This window comes from Paramormyrops kingsleyae, chromosome 8, assembly GCF_048594095.1.
Source record: "Paramormyrops kingsleyae isolate MSU_618 chromosome 8, PKINGS_0.4, whole genome shotgun sequence".
Lineage (NCBI taxonomy): Eukaryota > Metazoa > Chordata > Actinopteri > Osteoglossiformes > Mormyridae > Paramormyrops > Paramormyrops kingsleyae.
In genome coordinates, this window is record NC_132804.1 from 10,157,999 (window position 1) to 10,182,375 (window position 24,377).

The 24,377-nt window shown below is 41.0% G+C and overlaps 2 protein-coding genes across 3 annotated transcripts in view; both read right to left on the minus strand.

Annotated features, from left to right (window-relative positions):
* The window catches only part of kcnab2a (potassium voltage-gated channel subfamily A regulatory beta subunit 2a), a 71,661-nt gene extending 57,231 nt beyond the window's left edge, over positions 1-14,430 (minus strand). For both annotated transcript variants that reach the window (XM_072715162.1, XM_072715158.1), the window contains exon 1: positions 14,296-14,430. The gene's annotated coding sequence lies outside the window, so the exon portion shown is untranslated. The remainder of the gene's footprint in view (positions 1-14,295) is intronic.
* A 2,067-nt stretch (positions 14,431-16,497) lies between these two features.
* On the minus strand, positions 16,498-23,438 carry park7 (parkinson protein 7). Its single transcript, XM_023837292.2, has 6 exons — positions 23,241-23,438; positions 22,618-22,719; positions 21,841-21,900; positions 20,825-20,894; positions 17,690-17,776; positions 16,498-16,867 (listed from the first exon to the last, which is right to left on the minus strand). The coding sequence occupies exons 1-6, from the start codon at positions 23,328-23,330 to the stop codon at positions 16,707-16,709; spliced, it is 570 nt and encodes a 189-aa protein (XP_023693060.1). The 5' UTR covers positions 23,331-23,438; the 3' UTR covers positions 16,498-16,706.
* Positions 23,439-24,377: the final 939 nt, after the last annotated feature.

The following is a 24,377-nucleotide window of genomic DNA, read 5'->3' on the forward strand; positions in this document are numbered from 1 at the left end:
AGACCTTAATCGAGGTCTTTCCAGAATGACCTCAGTCACTTCCACCCCTCAAGTGCATACATCCAGGGTCTCCCACCATCAATCTAGATGCAGATTAATGCAACAAATGGATGTACTTTCATTTTCTTCTCCAGCATGAGCCACGTTAGTAGCCAGGGCAAGCCAAGAGGCACCGTTAGACCACCAAAGGTCAGTAAGCACCACCTGCGTCTGCCTGTCTTTCCACCAGTTGGGCACAGAGTCATTCAAGGGCATTCACTGGCCTCTAGCAGTGTTCCGACTCGCCTTACGCATTAACGCACTTACTCTAAACACACTATGGCACAAATTCCTGAGTGGAGCATGGCCACAGCCGAGAAGCACATGTGGGAGAGATCAAAATTAGTCAAGTCCATGCCAACCTACCTCAGTGTAAAATGTGCTGAATACTTTGGTCAGATCATAGACCCTTACTTAGGTAGAGATAGTAAAATGAAAAAGAAAATGGGAGATTTTTTTTTTTTTTCTTAAATGCAGGACTAAACCAGTTTTGCCTTAAATACGTGTAACCTGCAAATACTACCTATCATGCAACATTAGTGGGGGGAGGAAAAGAGAGGGGTGGGGTGGGGGACAAGACTGGGGATGGAAACTGAGTTGGGTGGACGAGAAGAACAAAATGTCATATCATTAAAGATTTAACACCTAACCAGCAAGTCTCACCTTATAAAAAAAACACTGCATGTAGCATTATGATAACAAGCTTCATTATTACTGACCATATAAAAAATTGACTCATTATAGAAAAGCACTTTTTTTTTATGTTAAAGTTTCAGAAGTTCATGTACAAATGAACATTTATTACTTTAGTCAATAACTACACACTTCAGAACCAGTTTCCAACAAATACAAACAAATAATGGATAAATAAACATATTAAATTATAAATGTAAGATCTAGATTTTCTGCATCAGTAAGTGTTTGCTTCTGTTTGGTTACTTCAGAACGTGTGGAAGACGCTGTGGTCGAGGATGATCTGGTGGCATACAGACATAGCCAGATATTGCGTGTGTTTGGGGTGCTAACTTTTCAGGTGGTCAAAAAGATTGGTTGTGTTGTCACCTATTGTACAAACGGTATCTTTGCAAAGTTTGCAAATTACAGTACGTCGGTCAATGTCGGATTTTAGAAATACAAACCATTTCCACACGTTCAAAGAACAACTATTTTTGGAGCCAGTTCTACCTCATAACCCCTGCTGCACAATCTATTTATTTGACAGTGTAGCCGACCCTTCTATGTACCATGTGTTTAGCATGTGACACAAGTACGATATTTTTGCAGTCAAATGATATACAAGGTTTGTTTTTTCATCTTAGCCAACTGGTTAAAAAGGGTCAATTTAGCTCTAGCCACTAAATTGAGATCGACTGAGACAGATAATTGACAAAGAAGTGAGATACGCAGGCAGTACTGAGATGCTATGCAGGCTGAAATTGCTTCATTTAACATCCGTTTGTTTTTGTAGTACTGTTGCAGCTTCTGAACACATAGGCATCACATAACAGGTGCTTGCCGGTTTGTTCCGTCATTATAAGTATTAAATAGTGCACCTGTAATTGGGCATTCATTGGAAGCTCCTAGTTGACTCCTTGACAGCATATATGTTTGTAATGTGCTATTTTCCTTACCTGTACTGTATGTCAATTTGGACAAAAGTGTTTGCTAAATAAGGAGTAAATGTTAATGGAAAATGTTAGCTGGTAAACTACTTGATCGCCTCATAAAACTGGTCATAAGTAATTAAACACACAGCCCAAAAGCTGGTTTGATCCTCCAAACCTCTTCAGCAGAAAGACCTGAAATTTATGGCAGGTTACTGCAGACTGGGTTTTCTCCATATGTTCTAGTAACAAACATGACCATACCATTCAGTATGCACATGGGGCACAAGTAATAAGGCCATTACCTACTGTACCTGTCATTAAAGTGTCACTACTCATCATGCAGGAACCAAAGATTCCAATTTCCACAACATAATGCAACCTGATACAACCAAGTGACTGATATACATTCATGCCTCATTTCCTTCCATTTTAAGGAGGAAAAAGGTCAAGTTCGCCTCAAGACCAAAGCCTGCATTGATCAACCAGAACTCATGGCAGGATGACATTGGGAAATAAGAAGCTTCCATCTAACTCAAAATCCAAATTCAGATCTACATGCACAGAACCAAGGTCCTCATCAATTAATCTTAACACGTCCATCCATAAGTTCATCTTTCAGCCACTTATCCGAATTTGACAGAACAGGACACAAGGTACGGGTTCATCACGAATGGTATGACAGTAATCATCAAATAAGCAAATTAGGGATGGTCACAACAGACTTGGTCAAATCTTATTAGTAATAACCTGAGTAGTAGTTTGAAGCTGACGTTCTCCATCACTGTCCACAGTGCTCCAGAGAGTCTGCTATACTGAGAGATCTTCACACATGCACCTTGCAATTCTGCTGATCATAAGCTACTGTGAAGAAAAGTGGACAAACTGACCATGAATCCACTCTTCCCTTCCTTAACCCATCTAGCTGAAAAGGCTTTCAGAAACCATTTGTAATCACTCTCCAATTTATATCTCCCAAAATAGAAATTTGTTTCCTGCCAGCATGCATTAGAGGGACCGATCCTACCTACATCATATTTTTAACAGGAGATTTTCTCAAAAGCCTGTTACGGTGCACTTCAGAAACGCTGAGAACTTTCATCTGTTACAGTTACAAACCAGGCAGCATAAGGACAGCCTGAGAAATGCAAGGCAATCTCTGGACAGTCACCGGTTTAGAGGCTGATAAACTAGCATTTAGCCATGCGAAAAAAATATCAATTTTAGTACTGCCGCCATTATTCAACATAGTTGAAAGACGTAGATTCAGAAAATGTCGACATCAATATTTTATAATTGACTCATCGTTTTAAAAGTTATTTTAATGCAATTACAAATTATTCTAAAACGATTCAATTCATTATAACAAATGTTTTCCTTTAAAATTACTTCATCGTTATGGGAGTACTTCAGATTATCAGAAAACGAAAAGGTGTCTAAGACCGTGAAAAGTCCGGTGGCAAACTACACAGGCAGTAACACTATGCGCCAGTGCCTGAAGAAAAAACACACAGCCGCTATTCTGGACTGGAAAAAAAAACACCGTACGTGTTGTTTATTCATGTTTATTAAATTACCATTAGTACAGAGAGCTTTTTAACATCTTTCGTCCTTGTAGCTGCTAAAAACACTCATTAAGCATGTAACGATGAATCACAAATCGGTTAAAAATCGATGTAAATGTATGCCGATTTAAACCGGCTGATGTGGAAAATGAATCGCTACTTTAGGAGTACTTCACAGTACTTTAACAGAAAAACTGGTATAATACGACATTTGATTTCACAACGTCAGTTCGACGTCAGATGTCACTGCGTATTCACGTCGACGTTGTACGTTAGTTTTTGGTTTTGACCGAACGCAAGATGGTGAGTGAAACTGAAATTGAGGATACACCGCCGGGCGGCACGATGGCTAGCGCTGCTGCCTCACAGAAAGACGGTCCAGCTTTCGGTCCCGGGTTCTTTATGTGTGGAGTTCGCATGCTCTCCCCGTTTTCGCCGGGGGCTCCAGTTTCCTCCCACGGTCCAAAAGCGTGCAGGGTAGGTTGATTGGGGAGTCTAAATTGGCCCTGTAGTTGTGTGAGCGTGCGCGCCCTGCGGTGTGTTGGCGACTGCCCGGGGATGGTTCATGTCTGCGCCAGTTGTTCCCGTGATAGGCTCCGGTCCCCCTCACGACCCCAGTTGGGATTAAACAGTTTCAGAAAATGGATGGATGGATGGATGGATGCACGCACCGCCCGATCTTAAATAGGCAGTGTGGCAGCATTTTAGCTTTCCAGTAATCACAAACGAAAACGGCGAGAAAAGCACAGATAAGAAAAACAGCATGCAAACATTGTAAAAGACTGATAACATACACAAATAGCACAAGGAACATGCATCAGCATGTCTACCGGCACCACAGTGAGCTGAACGAAGATTACTAAAAGGGCAAACACTCTAAAAAGCTGCACATGCAAGCCTTAGTTTATTTATTTGAAGATGTTTTTTTATTTACTTATCTTGATTTGAGATTTTTTTAAACAGTATTTTATTCAATTTCAGTTGCATTGTTAAGAAGAGAACACGTTTTGCACAGCTAAGAAAGGAATATTTTTTAATAAATGTCTGCAGCTCATTCTGCTAAAAAAAAAATCGTGAGAAAATCGTATCGTGACCTGAGAATCGTGAATCGTATCGAATCGTGAGCATCATTAAAAGCCATAAGTTGTCTGCTTGCTACTTTAAAATGTCCACTAAAGTGTTTCAGAAAATGTTTAGGCTAAAATCTAGTGTTATTCTATGTGCATTGACACTGCCAGTGTGTGTTCGTACGCATTGGGCTTGTTGGGACCAGTGTTATTATCATAAACTAAAACAAAAATGGAAACTAAAAGAAAATAATTTGTGAGCTGAAATAAAAATGAAACTATATTTACAAACAAACAAAAAAGTGTCGGCAATGTTTAAAGTCATGTTATGGTATTTTAATTAACTTGCTTTGCAATGTTAATGCTAGGATGCTGTGCCTGTTGTTTTTACAACAAGTCTGGATTGATCACACATTAGTGAAAGTCTTAAATGCAGATTGAATAAAGACAAAATGGAATCCAATTAGGCACTTGTGAATTGAATTGTGAGTCTGGGCCGAGCCCTAAACAATACCTACTGTATATGTTCCTCAAATAAAAAGATTCTAATGTATGTTTTGGCACATATCTTTAAGTTAAAGTTGTTCTGAAACATGGCATGTGAGTTTTAGACTTGGCAGTTTGTATTTTCCATTATTGCTTTGAAAGAGACAGGTTAGCTTTGTTTTTAAGGAACTATACCCATATGTCCCTCAAATAAAAAAGATTGTTATACAAGCCTTTGGCCTTTCTTTAGTGATTTTCACAATGTTTCCAGTGAAATTGCATAGTGTTTAACTTAGAGCTATTTAAAATGTCTCTCCAAATAAGTTAAGTTTGAAAATGTAGTCTTTAAGGACACAGACTAAATGGATGCAAAGGTTGCAATATGAAACACTGCACTAAATCTAAATGCCTTTATTTGAACTTTATCATAAGAAAAAACAATACCATTACCAAGAACTTGAAAACCGAAGTGTTCTCTCTCAAAAATGTAAAAATGTATCAGACTAGTGAAAATAAACCGAGTTGTGCTCATTTCTACACAGTTCGGTACATGGTAGTGAATTTCAAAGGCAGTGAAATTTTCAAACATATTAAAAAAGAAAGTATTTGTTTTCCATAAAAACACTTTGCTGTTTGTGGCGTTTTCACCCATTACTGCCGCTCCACACGTTTTGTACTGAGGCTTGTTTTCTTTTGCACCAAACGTAAAACTTGTAAATATGTCAGTACATTTTCCCCACCTAAAGCAGACTGGCACAGCCATAATGGCAAAACAGTTCACAGACAGACTTCACAAAGCTACATGGTTTCTACTTGTCAAACAGATGCACGCATTAGGTAGTGCAACATTATCCAGTCCTGTGCAACTGCAATTAACTCTAAACATACTACTTCTAATGGACCTACTGAAATTCATTGCTCCCTGTTATTTTTTAATTGTTGACATCAGTACATCTCCTTTATTATTGTCTCATTTTTGTCAATGAAAAATCATCGTTGACAGAGAATTATCATCATGGTTTTCGTCAATGAAATTAACATTGGTTCAGCCATCAGGACACGCCCCCCTTTGCGGTAAATTCATGCCCCCCTAGCAGGCACACCCCACCAGTTTTGGAACCTCTACCTTAGTTTGCACTTTTGTCTACCTATTAAAAGTGTTAAAAAAGATCACATTCAGTGAGCAGGGACTATTCTCTAAGGACAGCCCACCTGCCTCCTCACCTTACAGTAAATACAGCAGCTAGACTGCTGTAATCACAAGGGTGCAGCTGTGAAAAGGTCAGGCAGTTCATGCCAAGCACAGCTACAGTGTCACCCCCTTTTCGGTGAGAAATGATGTTTCTAAGAAAAGCACTATATCAAAAGGCTGGTGGCTAATGGAAAATAAAGTCCTTCCTGGGTCGATGTGAAGAGTGGAAAAATAAACAAAGAAGTACCTGTCGTTAAAGGATACCATCTTGTGCTCTGCAGAGCCTCATTTGCGTGCATAAAACAGGCATGTGAATGAAGTGCATTTATATATACACCCACGATTGCAACTATGTTGCAGCTAATACTGAAAGAAAAGGAATTATCCAAAGTCAGCTATGTGTCAGTCCAGGCCTACACAAACACTGTAGACTGACTGAAGGCATAACGGTACCACAAATCATTACAGATCACCACAGCGGTTTAACCACAAGTTTTAAACATTAAAAAAGGCACTTTAGCTGAACGGTGCAGGAGTTCACCAGGAAATATGGTCTCCTCATTTACAACCTGACCCTAAGCTTCATGCAAGATCTACCCGTGTGTCTGGCCACAATGATTTCCTGCGACAGTCGTGCAGCCATAGTGCAAATATAAAAATGCCCCAAAAAGGGACATCCTGAACTCACCCTGATACTTCCTGCCCCTAATCAAACAAATGGTCAGACTTCTGCACAACAATCATACAACCCTTCTGAGACCTTTGCAAGCAAATGTGTCGAGCTTTCATAAAACCCAGCAATGCTCAGCAAATCAAAAGAACTACTCAGCAGCATCTGTTCCTTTGCTTTTAAACATGCCTGATGATTTTATCATTAGTACACTTAGGGCTGGACAATAATTCGATATCAATATATATCGCGATAGAATTTTTTTCGATAACGGTGATACGATTTTTAAACACATTTCCGATATTTCGATATACATTTGAATATTATATATATTCACCGGCTTTTAAAAATGTATCACAAGTGCTAAACAGTATTCAAATCGCATTCGCATGGTAATTTGCTGAACAACGCAGCTGTGAAACGTGATCCAGGTAAAACTTTTTTAGACAGCATAAATAATATTGAAGCATTTGTTTTCAAGCAGACTGTTAAAAGCAAAAGCAACAAAGCATTTTAGACTTTGTAAAGAAACCATAGTAACCACGTGTATGATACTTTTCAGAGCTGTGTCAGAGCGAAATGACTCGTGAATTTTAATTTTGACACTGGTTAGCTTTTTGTAAAAACGAACTACAGTACACCCCGCAGGTTTTTTGTGATTTTGTGAGCGATCTTTGTGTTTTCAATGTTGGAGAATATAATTAAAGGTTTGTATCAAGAAACGACGGTGGTTTTTATTGTATACTGGTAAATCTCTGCTGTTAGTTGGTGGTATGCCTTTTGTTAGCCAACATGTATGTCGGGGCCGGCTCTACGCTGGGGCAAAGCCCCCTTAAGCAAACGTCCTGCCCCCTTAAATCAAACTTTTAGAAGTTGAGGAAGAAAATAATAATTACCCACAAACTGAATATGGACAAGATTTACTACAGTAGCTGAAAAATCCACTGAAAAAGGCACAAACGAGATGATAAGTTTCACTTCTTGTTCGCTCTTTCCCTCCGCGTTCTGTTTGTGCGCGGGCTTTTAAGAAAGACAACCTCACCTTGTAGGAAAATTTTATGTAAAACGATTTTAGACACCCCTAGTGTGGATCGTACCATTTGAACCACCTTGGCGCTAGAAGCAGCTTAGCCAGTCGGTTACGTCATTCTTTCTCATTGAGCGACTTGTTCGTTGTGATTTCAAGATTCTTTATTCGTCACATACATAGTTATAACAAGTACAACATGTAGTGAAATGAACCCTGATCGATCCTATTTTTCAGTTTTATATTTCAAGACTCGGTGAATTGATTTTTTCTTTTTCATAACTTAGCCTACCCTTTTTAGTTTTGTTAATATCGGCAATAGTGAAAAGTGTTTTGTTGGGTTCAAATATGTTTGATATAGGCCATCCAATTAAGGTAAATGTCTTGTTTTTAATCTGATGAGGAATATTTTATTTTATTTTTTGTTTTACTTTTCAGTTTTCCCCCTGAGGGATTGCCACCTTACTGTGGTCAGGGGCTTTGCGTGCCTCAGTGACCCTAAGAGCTACACCAGCAGAAGCTTAGCCTTCAGGTGGGACACCCAAGTTGGACAGGTCTTAGGGTAGAGGCCTGACAAAGTGCAATCCAATTACATGACAAAAACAGTTATCCAGAGCACCACCCCACCCCTTTCCCGCCTTTGTCGCCACCATGTGCCCCCTTCACATTTCTGTCTGCCCCCTCATATATGCATGTCTAGAACCGGCCCCGATGTATGTACATATTTATAGCATGCCGATCGCGTCAAACAAATCGCGGCAATGCCAAAAACCCGTGCATGTACATTCTCAGTTATTAACGCACATAAATACATTTCAAGCACATGCTAATATATTGCTGCCATATTGGTTTTCGGTTATCTCGATCATCGGTTATCTCGACGCTTTTTGGCAACCCCCTAGGCCGGCGACATAACCGGGTTCGACTGTATATGAATAATCAGCCTGTTCTAGTTTAAATGGAAATATATTATTGTTAATAAGCTGAGTCTGAGAGTTTTATTTATTTGATAGTTTATTTCACATTTCTTGTTTGTAAAGGCTAAATACAAATAAAAAGTGAACCTTTTTTTTTTGTACTGTTTTTATTTAAAAAAAAAATTATATAATTTTAATAGGAGGAGCCTGGAGGTATTATAGACTTTGCAAATTCAGTTTGCAGACAACCATTGTGCGTGTCATCGGCAGTTTTTTCCTGAGGCTTTTTAATATTGTCCATATCGATATCGCAATTATATCGTATCGACCAAAATTAAGAAATATATCGTGATATAAATTTTTGCCATATCGTCCAGTCCTAAGTACACTCAGGAATTTCACCTTTGACAGCACTGATGCTCTACACAAAAAACAACAGAAATCAAGAATAAGGGTGATGCAAGATTCAGTTTGTCAGTTGCTAAACCATCAATTCATCCATCCACACATGTTACTGCTTATACTATTCAGGGTCATAGAAGGTCCAGAGTCTATCCCAGAGGGCAGGGCAACAATTTCACCTTTTCGTGGTGTGGTAACTTAAATTACAATTTATTAATTCAGTGAAATGCAAAAAAAAAAACACTTATATTTTATATGTTGTGTATAACTCTAACATTATTAGCCAAGGTCAAGGTCTAATATTGGTGGCCAGCTAACAGCCTGGAATATGTTGAATTTCAGGAATTTATCACATTCTTCATTTCGGAAGACAGTCCTCATCGAATAAAATGCTTATTCTTTTTCAACATTTGCTTCTGCAATCATTTACTCATCAATGTCAATAAAAAAAATTTATGACCCCTACTAATACACTGCGATAATGGAATGGAAACAATGGCAATACTAACATAGTGGAATGCGCTTATAGTGATCACGTCTGTCTGGGTGAAATTGATGACTATAAGTGGATAATCAGTATAACAGATTTTTTTCCTTTTTGTTTATGTCTCATTACATCTCTCTTGACTGGTTGGAATTGTGTGTTTCCATGATAGGCTGATGTATGCCATCAATAACTGTTCTTTATTAACGGTGTAGGTTCTTGTGTTCCTATTGAAGCTTAGCTTGACGCTCGAAAGATTCTCCCGTCTCAATCCACTCCATAAAACTCCAAGAAGATTTCGCTCCAATCTAACCTCTCTCTCCAACCACGTATCCCCGCCCCCCTTATCATAATAAAAGCACCCCAATAATGTCCATCAGAACTACATTAAAAGTCCTGTTTTTAAACATTACAAGGTAGATCCAATAAATCTTAACATTTTTAAGTCATATTTGTCAATATATCTAATAAACTTGTACCTTGAATCAGTATTATTTACTGTTAATTACTCAAATCATATGAAATGCATTTAGGCTCCTACGGATGGTTTATCAAAGTTTCTCATTTTCTTATTGTTTAAATTTTATATGATGTAAAGCCGATATGTCGTTTATATTGTTCACCTCTACCCAGTCATTAATTTTTCTAGACAGGGGAATTTTCCCAGGTGGTAATCGGGATCGCGTTTGAGTGGTGGCTCATTATGGACCATACCACGTTTCCCTGCCATTTTCACATTTTCCTGCCACTTACATTGAGTTCACACTACACGATTTTAGCCCCAATTTTCTGCTCGGCAACAGTTTTTGGAGACTGAAGACAAAAACCCCAGATCAGAGGCAAATCGCTGTTCACTCGATGCTGGCAAATCTGCACTCGATCGCTATTTGTGAACAACGACCATCAAATATTTAGCAGATTAAATATCTGGACCTTTTGCCAACTCAATCTTGTCCTGTGAAAAGTGTTGTGACCCGACTGTGACTGGAGAATGAGTGTGCAAGACACAGGGTGAGGGGAAACGTCAGAGAGGTATTTAATAAGGTGTAAAATGCTGAATTTGTTTAGTGACTGTTCTTAGTGATCAGGGAAGAGGTATTCAGTAAATGTTTACAGTTTCAGGAATGGCTATTTTTATATTCCAGGTCACTATAGACTCAAGGTAGTAATAGCATTTACTGAGATTCCTGTGTATACAAGGGTTAATTTGCCGTGCATTTGTAAATGTAGATCATATTTTGTTATTTGATCAAAGTGTTTTAACAACTTGTGACATGTTGCCACTAATTGTAATTTTCCAATCATGTATTTTCGTGACTAAACATGGTTTGAATCACTGATTGCTCCTCATGAAAGACCTTGCAGTGTGTGATCCCGTCACTGATCAGTTAATTACTGTGTAAACCACAACGACATAAAGATTTCCAATTGCAAGATCACAAGTTGCGCAGTGTGAACAGTACAGCAATTAGATGAGTTAGAAAGTTGTGTAGTGTGAACTTAGCACCTGAGACCGGTTCGTGGCCCTCAAGCCAACTTGTTGAGAAACCCTGTCCTAATCAATAGCAATAACAACCATAATGAAATTTCACAATACACATTATGGTGAACTATTTCCTTAAAATATTCTGCTGCCATCAGTAATTTATGATCAATAGATTCAAAAACAAACTACTATATGCTTAAAAACAACATAACTGTAAATGTTCAGGGTTTCTCAAGCAAAGTAGTAAAAAGTAAAATCACTTACACGTACTAGGTTACAGCAGTCATATAACTTTCCAAATCTGCTAGAGCAGTATTACCCCACACAAGGACCAATCAAAGCTAGACATTGGCCATAAATAGAAGAGATGACTGCAAAGGAAAACTCAAACGCCTCTACAATTGTCTGCGGGAAAGGTCATGTCCGACGCCATACTACGCAAACTCTGCAGGATACAGAATCAACAGAAACAACCAACAATTACAACAGACATCAGAAAAAAAAAAGTAACAGCCCCCCCAAGCACATTCTAGTACCGTTCACTAGACAAGTGCTACAAACTGGAAAATACAATCATTTAATTATGCAAAATAATGAATAAAAAAGAAAAATCTGTAACAGATGTACAACATAACCTGCGAACGAAGTGGGTCCACTAAAATTCAAATACGGCCAAAAATGTGTTGTGACCTCGACATGCCCATGGCCAATCTTGACAGGTCCCTCTTGCTTCTGACTTGCAAGACGTTTCCCCCAAGGCTACTGAGGATGTCACAGTAGTTCTCCACACACCTGTCACTCCTTAATTGTCACCCCGCTCCAGCTCAGTGCCACTGAAAGGTGCTGCAGCCATACCCTCCAGCTGGTGACTGAGAAATCACATCGCTCCCCAAAGGTCCGCTATTAGCCTCCTAATGTAATGCAAAGTTGCAACAGCATGTACAGATAACAGCAAAAAAAAAAATATTAAAATTAAATTAGCTGAATACTAAGGACAGCAGGACTGTATTAAGGTAGCATTTGAATTTTTTCTGAATGCTATCTTAATACAGATTGGATAGAGTAATTTAACAAGTCAGTTACTTTTCAGTCAGTCTGAATTCAGAGTTCATACAGTATTTGAGAAAGCATTCAAATATGGATCCATCAGAATCACCAAGAAAAAAAAATGCCCACAGTGTGGCCACTAAACTACTATTAAAAAGCACGAGGAACCCAAATCCATGTGTGCAGCTAGTGGGAAGCAACTGAAAAGACTAGAGTTTCACCGGTAATTTGCTTCAACTGACTCCACAATAAACTGATCCAACCAGGCAACCAGAACAGAGGACCCCATAGTTGAGTCAGCTTAAGTGCAAGGCAGCAGCCTCTTACAAGAATTTTTAACACAAACACATGTGTTAAAATGGTCAAGTGCAACACCCTAACCATCACATTTCCTTTGGGTCCCAGCCAGACCAAATGCCTTATTTTATTTATTTATTTTTAAATAAATAAAATTGGCATGGTCCTCATCATAGAAGTGTGCTCAGTGCTGCAGTCTTGTTTTTAAGGATTCGGACTCTTCAGTAAGGTTAGTAAGAAAGGCGGCAGATTTCAACTGAATCTGCAGCGGACAAGCACTGCCAGCTGCAGCAGTGTGAGCATGCAATCTAAGGCTTGGCTCACGCCTGTGGTGCTGATGGTGACTTCCTGTCACTAAAGTGCCTGTGTGAACGGCAGAAGAGAGAGGAAGATCAAAAAAAAAAAAAATTAAGAAAAGCACACAAGCACGTAGTCAGCTTGAGAGGAACACCTCGCCAGTGAATTTAAGGTCTGACTCACTTCTCCACAACCGTGACTGCAATGCTGCTCCACTTCCTTCTATTCATAAGCTTACTTTTTAAATATCCTCCACTGCCACCAACATAAAATGCACCAACTTCGCCATCAGCCCAAGCATTGTTAAAGTCTGCTCATTAGTAATAGCATTTATACTGTAACATGTGGGACACAGGAAAAGAAACCTCTACATTTAATGAGACATATTGCTTCACAATGAAATACTAAGGAGACACTGGCATCCATTAAATAATAAGACACTTGTTGCATTAAAAAACACACACACAAAGTGGAAGACTGATAAACATATCATGGAAGACAAACCTCTTGAAATTCTTAAATTTCAAAAAGCAACATAGACAGCCTCTATAAAACAGTTCAAAAGCCAAACCACAAAAAACTCCCATCACACTCCTAACAGACAGGTCAGGCACCCATAAAAAGCAGACAGTTTGCCCCTGCTGTCCTCATAAACCCAGCAAAGCACTGGTAGAAGATGAATGGGGACAGGCCCTTGGGGATATCTTGACGTCAGACAGTACAAATTACAACAGTTTAATAAACTAGCATCTCAGATCCAGAGCAAGGACGACCTGTTGAATATTTTCTGTATTTTGTCACAATTTGACATCAATTAGCTAAAATAAAAAGGAAAGTCCTGTCAGACATACTGTAGCTTCTGGTCTTTTGCTCTCATGGTTTCAATATATTTGTATTAAATCGACAGCCTACAGCATTAAACATAACACGCATAAATCCTTCATGCACACCCACGCCTTATTCTTTACAGAGTTTGCATACCACTTTCATATTACTTCTGACATTGTTAGATGCACCGTGCGGGGTTCTCTGGCAAACTTTGCGCATTGCTGGTAGTGCAGTGAGGAAAGCACCCTGGCGCAGGGATACAGGAGGACAGATAACTATATAAAGGACATGGCTACAAGGTAAACACACGCAAGGGGAATAGGGGGCCACTTGGCGGGAGTGGCCCTAATTGTCCACCCTCATTCTTCCCCATGACAAGTTACATAGGTCAGCGGCTTAACCGGCAAAACTGCCCGATTTCCAGTCTCAGGCGATGGTCCGTCGCGTCATTTCTGCACAAATCAAGTACAGAATCAAAAAAGGCAGTACGCCAGCCCCCCAATACGTGAACACCACATCCTGTAAACATTAATGCCACCCATTAATGACGCCCACCTGCCATGCATTGTGCGTGGTGTGAACGTCCGCCCTGTCCGTTAAAAAGGAGACCTCGGAAACAACCGGTAACCCGCACTGACATTACGGGACGTAACCCTCGGGCGACCGAAATAACCAGCCTCTTGTCTGAGCCCTTTACTATTCCGCCCGAAATGGGTTTCGCGTAAATAATACGGCAATAATAATTTATCCCTGATAAATTCGTCCTCAAACGCCCCAGTCCCTCACCTTCTCTAAATGCAACAGGCGAGCTGTGAAAGACGTTATTCGGGGAATATTATCTGATACCCTGTGCGTTTAGCTAGTAACATTTGCGGCGTTCCACTTACCTTTTTGTTAGTACTGTTCTAAAAATGCGTCTTGTCAGGGTAAGGAACAAGCACAGAGGATTCACAGTACCACAACGCGCCAGCTCTATTCTTGTTTTTTACCGCTTCGACGTAGCCACCACGCGCCGCCGCAGAGACCCGCCCATTTTACAAACTGAGTAATGTGATAGGCTTATGGCGGCGTAAGCCGTCCCGTGTTCGCCAATCCGTAAGTCGAAATCACAGCCGCTCCGGTGCTGCCCGCAGGCGGGGGGCGGTTTAATTCGCGCTTGGCCTAGAGTCACTGCATTACGATTGGTCGAAAGTGCAATCTGTTTTCTGCATTCTGCGGTCTCATTCGTTAAATTTTGACGTAAACTTTTTTTCTTAACGACACTTGTGATTGTGAAAATCGGTCGCTGCAAAACCATAGTCGCGGTAGGGAGCTTTTCAGAATATAGACAGTGAAACATATATTCAGAATGTAAAGTGGAAGCGATTAGTTGTCGACACATCACATACAACAATGAAATGTGTCCTCTGTGTTTAACCCATACGTGATATAGCAGCACCCGGGGAGCACTCAATTCAGCACCCGGGGAGCACTACTGGGAAGTGGTACTTTGCTGGTGGGGGATTCAAACCAGCAATCTTTTGATTAGAAGTACACTACCCTAACCATTAGGCCACCACTACTCACATAGCAGATAAGCTGGGCCTCTGGCCAGCCTCGAACCCACAACCAGAGAAGTAACAGTCTGAGTTGAACATTCAACCTACTGAGCTATGCAGCGGACTGGGGTTATGTCACACCATATAACACACAAGCTGTTTTTGATAAATGAACTATGTATTGATTTACTTGAACATTCTACATCACTGCAAATAGTCATTCATATAATACACTACACACCAAGTATTAAAATATAAAACACCTATCTATTGTTATTTCTCCATTGTTCTTACTGGTACAGTAATCCACTAAAGATGAGAATTTAATATCATATCTGATCTCTATTTGCAAATGGGAATGAAATTATTTTGTAGAGCTCTATAATTCAATTTTTACTTGTAAGAATGTACAATTGTAGATATCTGTAATTACAATCTCATTACATTACAGGTCCACACATCCATTATTGAGTTTTTACTAGTTAAAATGTAATTACAGGTCTCCATAATTACATTGCAGAGATGTGAAATTCACATTTGGATATGTGTAATTTCAGATCTGTACAATTACAATAAAAATTGCATTTTTACTAGTAAGAATTACGTTATGACAAGTAAGCCTTATACTAATAATACAATTTGGCTTGCCATTTAACATCTTGGCTGGAAGGCGAAAGGTGGAGACCAAAAAAAGCTGCTACACCACAGCCACTCAGTTGCTGAAAGCAGACGCTTCCCCAAGACGCCCCAGTTCCTTTTCACATTAATGTACTTAGCCCACGGCCAACAAACCGCACTGTCTGCAGTTACAAGTTATTGGATGATTAGCGGTACCTTTCACAATGCGGAGCACCATGATGGGTCCCACAGGGGACATAGCAGACACCAGTATAACTCTGTCCACTGTGCGAGCAGCAGGGAACCATTCCCTGATAAAAGAAAAAACTCAAAACATAATAAATTGTAATCCAAGCGTGGGAATATTAGGATTGTATAAAGGTTATGCCCATTATTGCAGATGTGTGATTCTCCAAAAAAACACACTCACTCATACACACCTGTTATTTGATGATAAAATTAAGTATTTGTTGACTTACTGTCAGAGCACGCAACAGAATACTATTCTTTCAACCTTAGTTGCAAAAAATATTTTAAAATATGAATATGATTATTTAGATCACTTAAAAAGTTTTGGGAGAGGAGGAGTGATAAAGTCACCAGCAGCAGTAATGATGCCTCACCAAAAACACACCTTTTTATGACACTAATCCCATGGCTTATTCAGACAATACAATCAGAACTCTGCCATTCTGAATTCCGAAGACGCATTAAGACTAACGGAGGCCTAGTTATTGCATTGCATTTCTCCAGTGACCAAAAAACTGGTTACTCTCGCATTGGTTTCTGTAGCAGAAAAGCATAGACAGCTTTTAAGAGGTTTCAAATTCGCTCATACTCTGCGAGATCTCCACCAGTAACCTGGCCCTCTCCCATCAAGGATGTAGGGTACAGTGCAATAGATATCTCACGAAAATGAGACACCAGATCATATATTGGGCAGCTAAGATTTAATTTCCACTTCAGAATAACAGGAAACAAAGTGCAAAGAGAAAGACAGGAAGATGAAAAAGCTCTGCAACATAACACCTCCAGTGCTAACATCTGAATTAATATCAAGTCTCAGTGACTATTTTCGGGTGCTGCCCTTTGTTTGCAGATGCACTGGGGGAAGCGACAGGCATCTCCGTGCAGAGCAGAGCTCAGTCTTTCAGGACCAATGGGGCTTTAACCTGGGCAGCCACCTCGGCCCCGAGGAGCTCCTCCACCACGGCCAGGGCAAATTCGAAGCTGGTTCCGGGTCCACGGCTGGTGATGATGTTGCCGTCCTTCTGGACACGAGATTCTGAGTACGTGTAGTGATCTGGAGAACACGGAACAACAGGGCCATCATGTACAGGAATATCAGACCCAGTGGCTCTGCTTACAACCTGCAGAGACAGTGCTGCAGCTGGAAACATTGTATGGTAGGCATCACCTTTCAGCTGGAGGCAAGGAGAAAGGGTGCTTTTAAAGACGCCAACCTTCCCTGTCGGCAGAGCCTGCAGGGCTGAAGACCAAGGTCCCCTTTCCCAAAACATACTAGCGGCTCTTGCTTAAAACTAATAGAGAAAATCGCTCCTGGAAGAATGGAGCATTTGATCCATCTTCTTTAACCTTGATCTGTTGACTTGACTAGACAGAACCAGTGCAAGGTCACCTTTTGCACTTTATTAGGGCCCAAAAGAGATCCAGCAAACAATTACACAAACATAACTTAACTTCATCTGACTTCAGCTTCAGCCTGAGGTTTTTGAGCAAGATCTATGCAGTTCCTCTCCATTCTCCTTACAGCATGTCCCAGTATTTCAGAGGGTGTCTCAATGCACCAAAAGCATCCGATGCGCCCTCTGCTGGACACTATGGCACACTACACCTCCACACAGCAGGCCGGTCACCACAATCTGCTGCATCGTGCTGCATTTCCTGTGCGGCGGCTGCAGCTGCTGACTGGTGCGAGGCGAAGCGGCAAGTCAGACGGCCGACTCCTCAAGGGCGCAGCGATGACGACTCGCATCAGCGATTCTGTACTGCACGCACGCTTGGAACCGCAGGACGGGAACAAGCAGCTAGTCCAGGGCGATAAGCGGAAACGGGGCCGAGGTCCACAAACAAGGTTGTGTATGGGGGGGGGGGGGGGGCTTACCTCCATTCATCATTTTGTCCTTCATCGCTGGATGGGTTGTGACTGTACTCCCAAAACCGATGCCGTGGGCGAGGAGAGCTGTGGGCCCTGGGGAAGGAGATTGTTTACAGAGGAACAGGAACAGGAACACACACACACACACCACAACAGCACAAGTGCACCCCTAAATGGCCATGTGCCACTGGAACCTCGCACCACAATGATGAGGCAGGTTAACGTGTCAAACAGCAGGGACCGCTGGGACCAGAGCGCACAGCCACAGGAATCCTCAGTCAGGCTCTGAGGCCGCACGTTAACATGCACGCTTTTATCATTCTTTAACTTTAAATAAACAAAAAGGAAAGCACTCAGCCAGCTGCATTAACGGCACTCGCTGGGCCTCTCAGGCTGCTCCTACAGAGACCATTAATAAGCAAATTCTCCCAGCCATCGATCGAGCAGCTGGCGCCCCCACCCGTGTGGCTCACAGAGCATGATCTGTACCCATAGTCTCTGACCATACGGGGGTGAACAAGGGAAAAATACTGATGTGTCAGACAGAGAGAAAGTGTCGACAGAGTGGGGAACAACTAAAGAAAGAGAAGGACAGATGCCGACAATGAGGAGATCTTTACATATAGTAGTACCGGGTTGGCGTGTGAGAACCAGGAATGATCACAAATGCAGTTGATTGAACGTCAAATTGGTGAGGACTGGACTTCTTCACTTACTGAATTACAGCTGCACTAACAGCTAAAAAAACCCCAAAAAAACAGCTGATATCCATTATTACAGACATGCCCCAGTGCCTGTAACAGCACCTTATGCTGCAGGATATATACGTTTTATTTAACATTGTGTCATGCACCAGATGCGAAGCCCCGTCCTTCCAGTGTCATTTCCTGGCCTTGGAAAAGCCATTCAGCGCAACGGGGACACGGAGCTCCTATCCGATTGGCCTTTTCGCTCACCGGTGACCTAGCAGTGCCCGTTCCACACACAAGATGCCCTAATCGCTGCCAGCAATGCAGCTGCCAAGGCCCCCCCCCCCCAACACCTGCTAAGCTCTCAGCAAAAAAAAAAAAAAAAAAAAAAGTATCTCAGACGGCCAGGGAGCGCAGATACACCTGGCCTCTCTGGGCTGATTCGGGACAATTTTCTTGTCTCCTCAGCGCTGCCCTGTTCAGATGCCGGCGCCGTACTGCGGAAGTGCTAGTGCAGTTTCAGCAGAACCACGATGGGGGGAGACGTTTAGGACAGCGATGAAGTCACACACAGCCAACTTCCCCATAACGGCAAAGTTATTCTTAGATGCCGATATACAATCTGTAATTTTATCAGGTGACCAAAAGTCACAACCAAGGACAACCACTGCAGAATCGATACTGGCAAGCAGGCTGAGTGCAACTTATAAACGCGCAAAAAAAAAAAAAAAAAAAAACTGAAGTGGTTATACTTCATTTTTTCTCAAGCTGTCTAACCTGATACGATGAAATTAGGAAAATTTGTGCCTCGAGGCTAAGATGAATTTCTGAAACAATGTAACAACTAGAACAAACAAAAGTGGCAAACTGATCACGTGGGTGTCATGCCCTCAATGCCAAGTTCGCTGCGTCGCCGTATGTCCTGTTCTCATTGCAGCTACTTGATCAGCTCTGGGGTTCCATCAAGATCAATCTGGGAGTTTCAGTCATCACTTCCGTGCCGAGCGATCAAAGGCCCGGAGACCTTCGCATTTCCCAAGATGCCCTCATCAGACAGCTCTCCTAACCCTCAGGAATCACATCACGTGATGCTATGGGCAACTGGGGGCCTGTAAATACTGCTTCAGCACCAAAAACAGGCCGCCTGTGCTTCCTCATGGGACTAAACATGCCCAGTCCATACATGACAAGCTCACTCAGAGACAGTCAAATTAATATGACAGCTCCCCTCATTTATCAGTATTTCAATTTATTTGAAGACTATGCCATTCAGCTTCTAATGTTAATTGTAGTTAGAAATGAATCCCCAGACTTTATCATTTTATGTTTCCATCATATTTCTGTTGACTCACAATACACTGGGGTCTGAAAGTTTCAAAATGTCAAATGTTTCAAAATCCAATATAGAATACTTACTGCATTCAAAACTAATTATCATATGCTACATGTATAATATGCAACTGCTAATTTTAATCCAAAAGTGACATGTTTTGAGAATTTTCACGGTACATCTTGCTACAAGAGTGAAATACAGCTCTTGACCACTAGGGGGCTGCATGCTGCAGGTGTACTAATGTTAAAAGGTGTTTTCAGCTATTCGATGTGCAGGGACTCTGCATCTTTTTAGGAACGAGGGCTGCAAATCATGAACTGGACTATTAGGACCTTACAAAAAGCAACACACACACAGCAAGAACTTGTTTATCTATAAGAGGGTCCAAATGGCTTAACTCAGGTATGCAAGTCACAAAGTTCATTGAAGGTTTCACTTTAACAGAACTGCACAGCATTTATCAGCCTAAGCAGGGTTGTGCAATCACAGTTACAGAATGACAGTTTACAGTGGAATAGAAAGTATGTGTTTCTTTTAAAGATATTAATTTCCATTTTTAAGCAAAACCCACATTGCAATTTTTCTATATAATTTTCATCAATTTTGGGTTTAAAGGTTATGGGGCTTACAGGTGATGAGTATAATAGCACGGAAATCAATGGCTCTGTGTGTGTGTGTGTGTGTGTGTGTGTGTGTGTGTGAGTGAGTGAGTGAGTGAGTGAGTGAGTGAGTGAGTGAGTGAGTGAGTGAGTGAGTGAGTGAGAGAGAGAGAGAGAAAGAGAATGCATATATTACATTGTGGGAACTAAATGTCCCCCACAATGTGAAGAAAAAAAAAACCTGTCATTAAGAACTTCTAGGGACATTTATTGGTCAAGGGGAAGTCAATTTTATAAAAATCTGAGACTGCAATAAAACACTAAAAATGCCAGATGTCTTGTTTTTTATTTGGTTACTTATGGTTAAAGTAAGGGCTGGGTAGGGGTTAAGGTTTTTATTATAGGGTTATGCGTTAGTCCCCACAAAGATATGCAAATGAGTTTGTGTGTGCGTGTATGTGTGTGCGTGTATGTGTGTGCGTGTATGTGTGTGCGTGTGCGTATGCGGAGGGAGCAGTACCTGCACAGATGGCAGCAATCAGCCCCTTCCTGGCCTCCTGCTCCTTCAGCACCTCCTTCACAGCAGGCGACTACACAACAGACAGTGATGAAACCAGCAACAAATTAGCCACTGCAGGACCCGCACAGCCCCCATTCTGCTATTCAGCCCCCCAGCACGGCCTCCATGCATGCCATTAGTCAGTCACTCCATATTACTCATCCATTCATTCTTCCTCATCCTGAACCTCGCATCTTTCACGGAAAAGCAGGCATCACCTACTCACACAGCAACAAGCCTAAATGCAGTATCCTTACTGAACTGTGCTTGTCTGAATAACCAGATCACTGGAAAATAATCATATTTGCAAAACAAGCATAATCTAGGTCGGGGCTCTTCAAAGCTGGACCTCGATTCCAAATCCAGGCCCAATTCCAGTTCTCCCAGGTAGTTAGTTTAATAACCATTTAATAATCATTCTGATTGGCCAGAGGCTTCACACCGGGCTCACGGGTAAAGGAAGGCTGGAAAATCAGCAGTGCTCGGACCTTGAGGGTCGTGGATTGAAGAGCCCTGATCTCTAGGTCATTAGCTTTGTCATTTAGCAGACCATCACCACAATGACCACTATTTATTATATTGTGGTGCTGCAGTTAAGACGAATTCTTCGGGATACCGTCATGCCTTGCACTGCGGCACTGCCATGTGTTAACGTTGTGATTTAATGAGTGTATTCCTGTATTACATTGTTAATGGGAAGCGTTTTGACTGTGTACTGTCCTCCCGTGGAGAGAGTGTGTTTTCATTAGTGTCCCTCCCCGAGTGAACCATGCTGTGTAAATGGTTGGCTTCCTTTTCTGTGTTCCTGCTAAGTTAATATTGCCAATGTTCTGTCAAATAAAAGGCTGTACTTATTTAAGAACATGACCCAAAAACACACCACAATATGCAATCACTATCCCCTGGAGTGGCAATGAAATCCAGAGTAACTATTAATTATGCATTTTTTTACCTGATGGTCCAGAGTCCAGTCTTACCTCAGAGAGATTCTGAGCTCCCAGTGCTCCCCCAGGTAAGAGAACAACATCATAAGGTCCCTTTTTAATGAAACCACACAAAAACCGTTAATCAAAATCAGCTGGGGGAATCTGAACGATCTGTAGCATAGTAGAATGACATTATTAGGTGATATTATATTACAGACTGCATTGAATGGTAAAGAAACTGCACATTAAACTTAAGCATATAAAGCTCTGGAAAAAATTAAGAGACCACACAATATTTTTAAACAAATCTACATTTTTAAATCCTGGTTTAATCCTGGTTCTGCTGGCAGAAAGCTATGCTTCCAGGTTAAAAAATTCTAAGGCAGAAGTACACAAGAACAAGGTGAAGCAGGAGACACTGGGAACGACCAGAAAACCAGCCAAGTAGAGGGCGGAAATGACATTCTAATGCCAGAGATGACCGTTAACTTATCAAACAATTTCTCATGAATCGGAGGATGACATCAAGTGACCTTCAAAAGGAATGGGAAACATTGCAGGTGTGAAGTGCACTGCTAGGACAGTTCAGTCCTGCTCTAGCAGCCTGATAGGAAGTCCCATAAGCAAAGAAGAAGCCACTGATTAATGAGAAATAGAGAAGAACCAGGCTGCAGTTTGCAAAGAAAATATATATTATTCAAAGATGCACACCAATAAATAGAGAAATTAGTGAAAGAATAATGTTGCTGTGGTCTCTTAATTTTTCCAGAGTTGTAATTAAGGTGGCATCTGACCACCGAGCGAGGTGTTACAGTGATTAACTCCGACCTGCTTGACCGCGTCCTCCAGGCTGGCATCGGGGCAGAGGACGACGTCTCGGCTGCACTGCACTGGGTTTTTTCCCGCAAGACCCGCCAGAGTGACGGCAATCTGTTACACAGGGGGCGGGGGATTAACATCTTCTTTTAATAAGAAAAACTATAATAATAATAATAATCAATAGCAAAGCATAAGAATAACTTGACACTTTAATCCAAAAAATACTTTTAAAAAACCAGTCATATCACTCTCGTAGAAGCACCGGGGGCATGCTCAGGCTGCACGGCAATAATCAAATAAAAATCAGGTTTATTTATCAAATGTACACCAGTACAGCAAACAGCGGTAGATGTAAGCAAAGTAGTCTTTTTTTTTCATAAACCTCGTGTACCCCGGCTTACAGGACTTTTTTGGTAAGCGCAGCCTTGCATACCTTATCATTTACTCACGGCCCGATTGGGAATCTTTGGGTATTATTTCACTAACGCGAAATTGCATTAACGCGAAATTCACCATCGGAAACCCCACATCAGCGTATCGACGTAGTTAAAATTCAGTACAACAGGTACAATGGAAAGCGTTGGCCACTCCATCCATATATATAACTGGTATAGGTCAGTCGTTGCACACACCCCAGCTCTGCGCATTACGTCCACCGGGATAACCGTTTCCATTTCTTCTGCGCCTTTTGACAGGATGACAAGTGCTCGTTTGCCTGCCATGGTGGTGCAGTCGGACAAACTCTCCAAAAGCTGCAAATGTCAAAGTTGAGACCGAAGGCGACGCACTACAGACGTATTAAAGACCGTCATGCCATGCCATCACTACGGCAACCGACTTGGGATAAACCGAACCAGGGCCTCAGCAAACGCCTTTCTAGATTTTATATAATTAGGTATTATTACAGATTCAAATTTTGGATTATGGGTCCATATCGTTTTAATTTAATGCAGTTCTCTTTCACTACATTTTACAGATCGCACTGAATTTGAAAATATCGCACTGACATTGAGTTTGCGTTCATCCATCTCGTCCACTAGAGGTCAGCAGGAGCTTAAAAATACATTCAAGGCTCACAAAACCTAAAAGTTATGGCTTTCACCTAAATATTGTTCAACAGTATTATAGTATTTCAATATTTTTATAGTATAGGATTGAAATATTTAAAGTACACGTTGACACCAACATAACATATTTATGGAATCAGACCACGTTAACTTAAGCGAATTTCTTCAGTAGGACCTACGAGAAGTGATCTATTTGTATAAGTTACGAGGTTTACATAAACATTGTTCAACATTATTCTAGCATTTTACTTTATTTTATTTTTATAATATAGTATGACGGAATGATGACTTACATAATTACTCTGTTTGATGAATGACGTTCTCCATGTAAGCTCAACCTATGAGCGCCATTTGATTAGGGGGACTAAAAGAGCGATTATAAAATAAGAAGAATTACCTCTTGCTTGCATTTCGTGACATTAGTTATTAACGCTTATTTTAACACTTTTCGGCCCTGGCTGCAGGTGCGAGTCCTGCAATAATAATCGTATTATAAATGACTACCTAGATTCGACACCCCAAAGCACACCTCTAATTGTGTGGAAGAGTCGGTCAGGTGTGCAATAGAGCTGAAGAATGAAATTACAATGCAATATTTTTCTGCTTACAACATAATTATCTTCATTGTTCTTAAAGCTTTTTTTTTTATTCTGCACAAGTACAGATACTGATTTTAGTATTTTATGACATCTTACACAAATA

Excerpts from the sequence above, each read along its gene's own strand:
- park7 (XM_023837292.2), bottom strand. The coding sequence starts at position 23,330 with ATGGCAGGCAAACGAGCACTTGTCATCCTGTCAAAAGGCGCAGAAGAA. Across the intron at positions 21,901-22,617 it reads TGGAGGACGCGGTCAAGCAG|GGACCTTATGATGTTGTTCT; the intron begins GTCGGAGTTAAT and ends TTCATTAAAAAG. Across the intron at positions 20,895-21,840 it reads GAGCTCAGAATCTCTCTGAG|TCGCCTGCTGTGAAGGAGGT; the intron begins GTAAGACTGGAC and ends TCTGTTGTGTAG.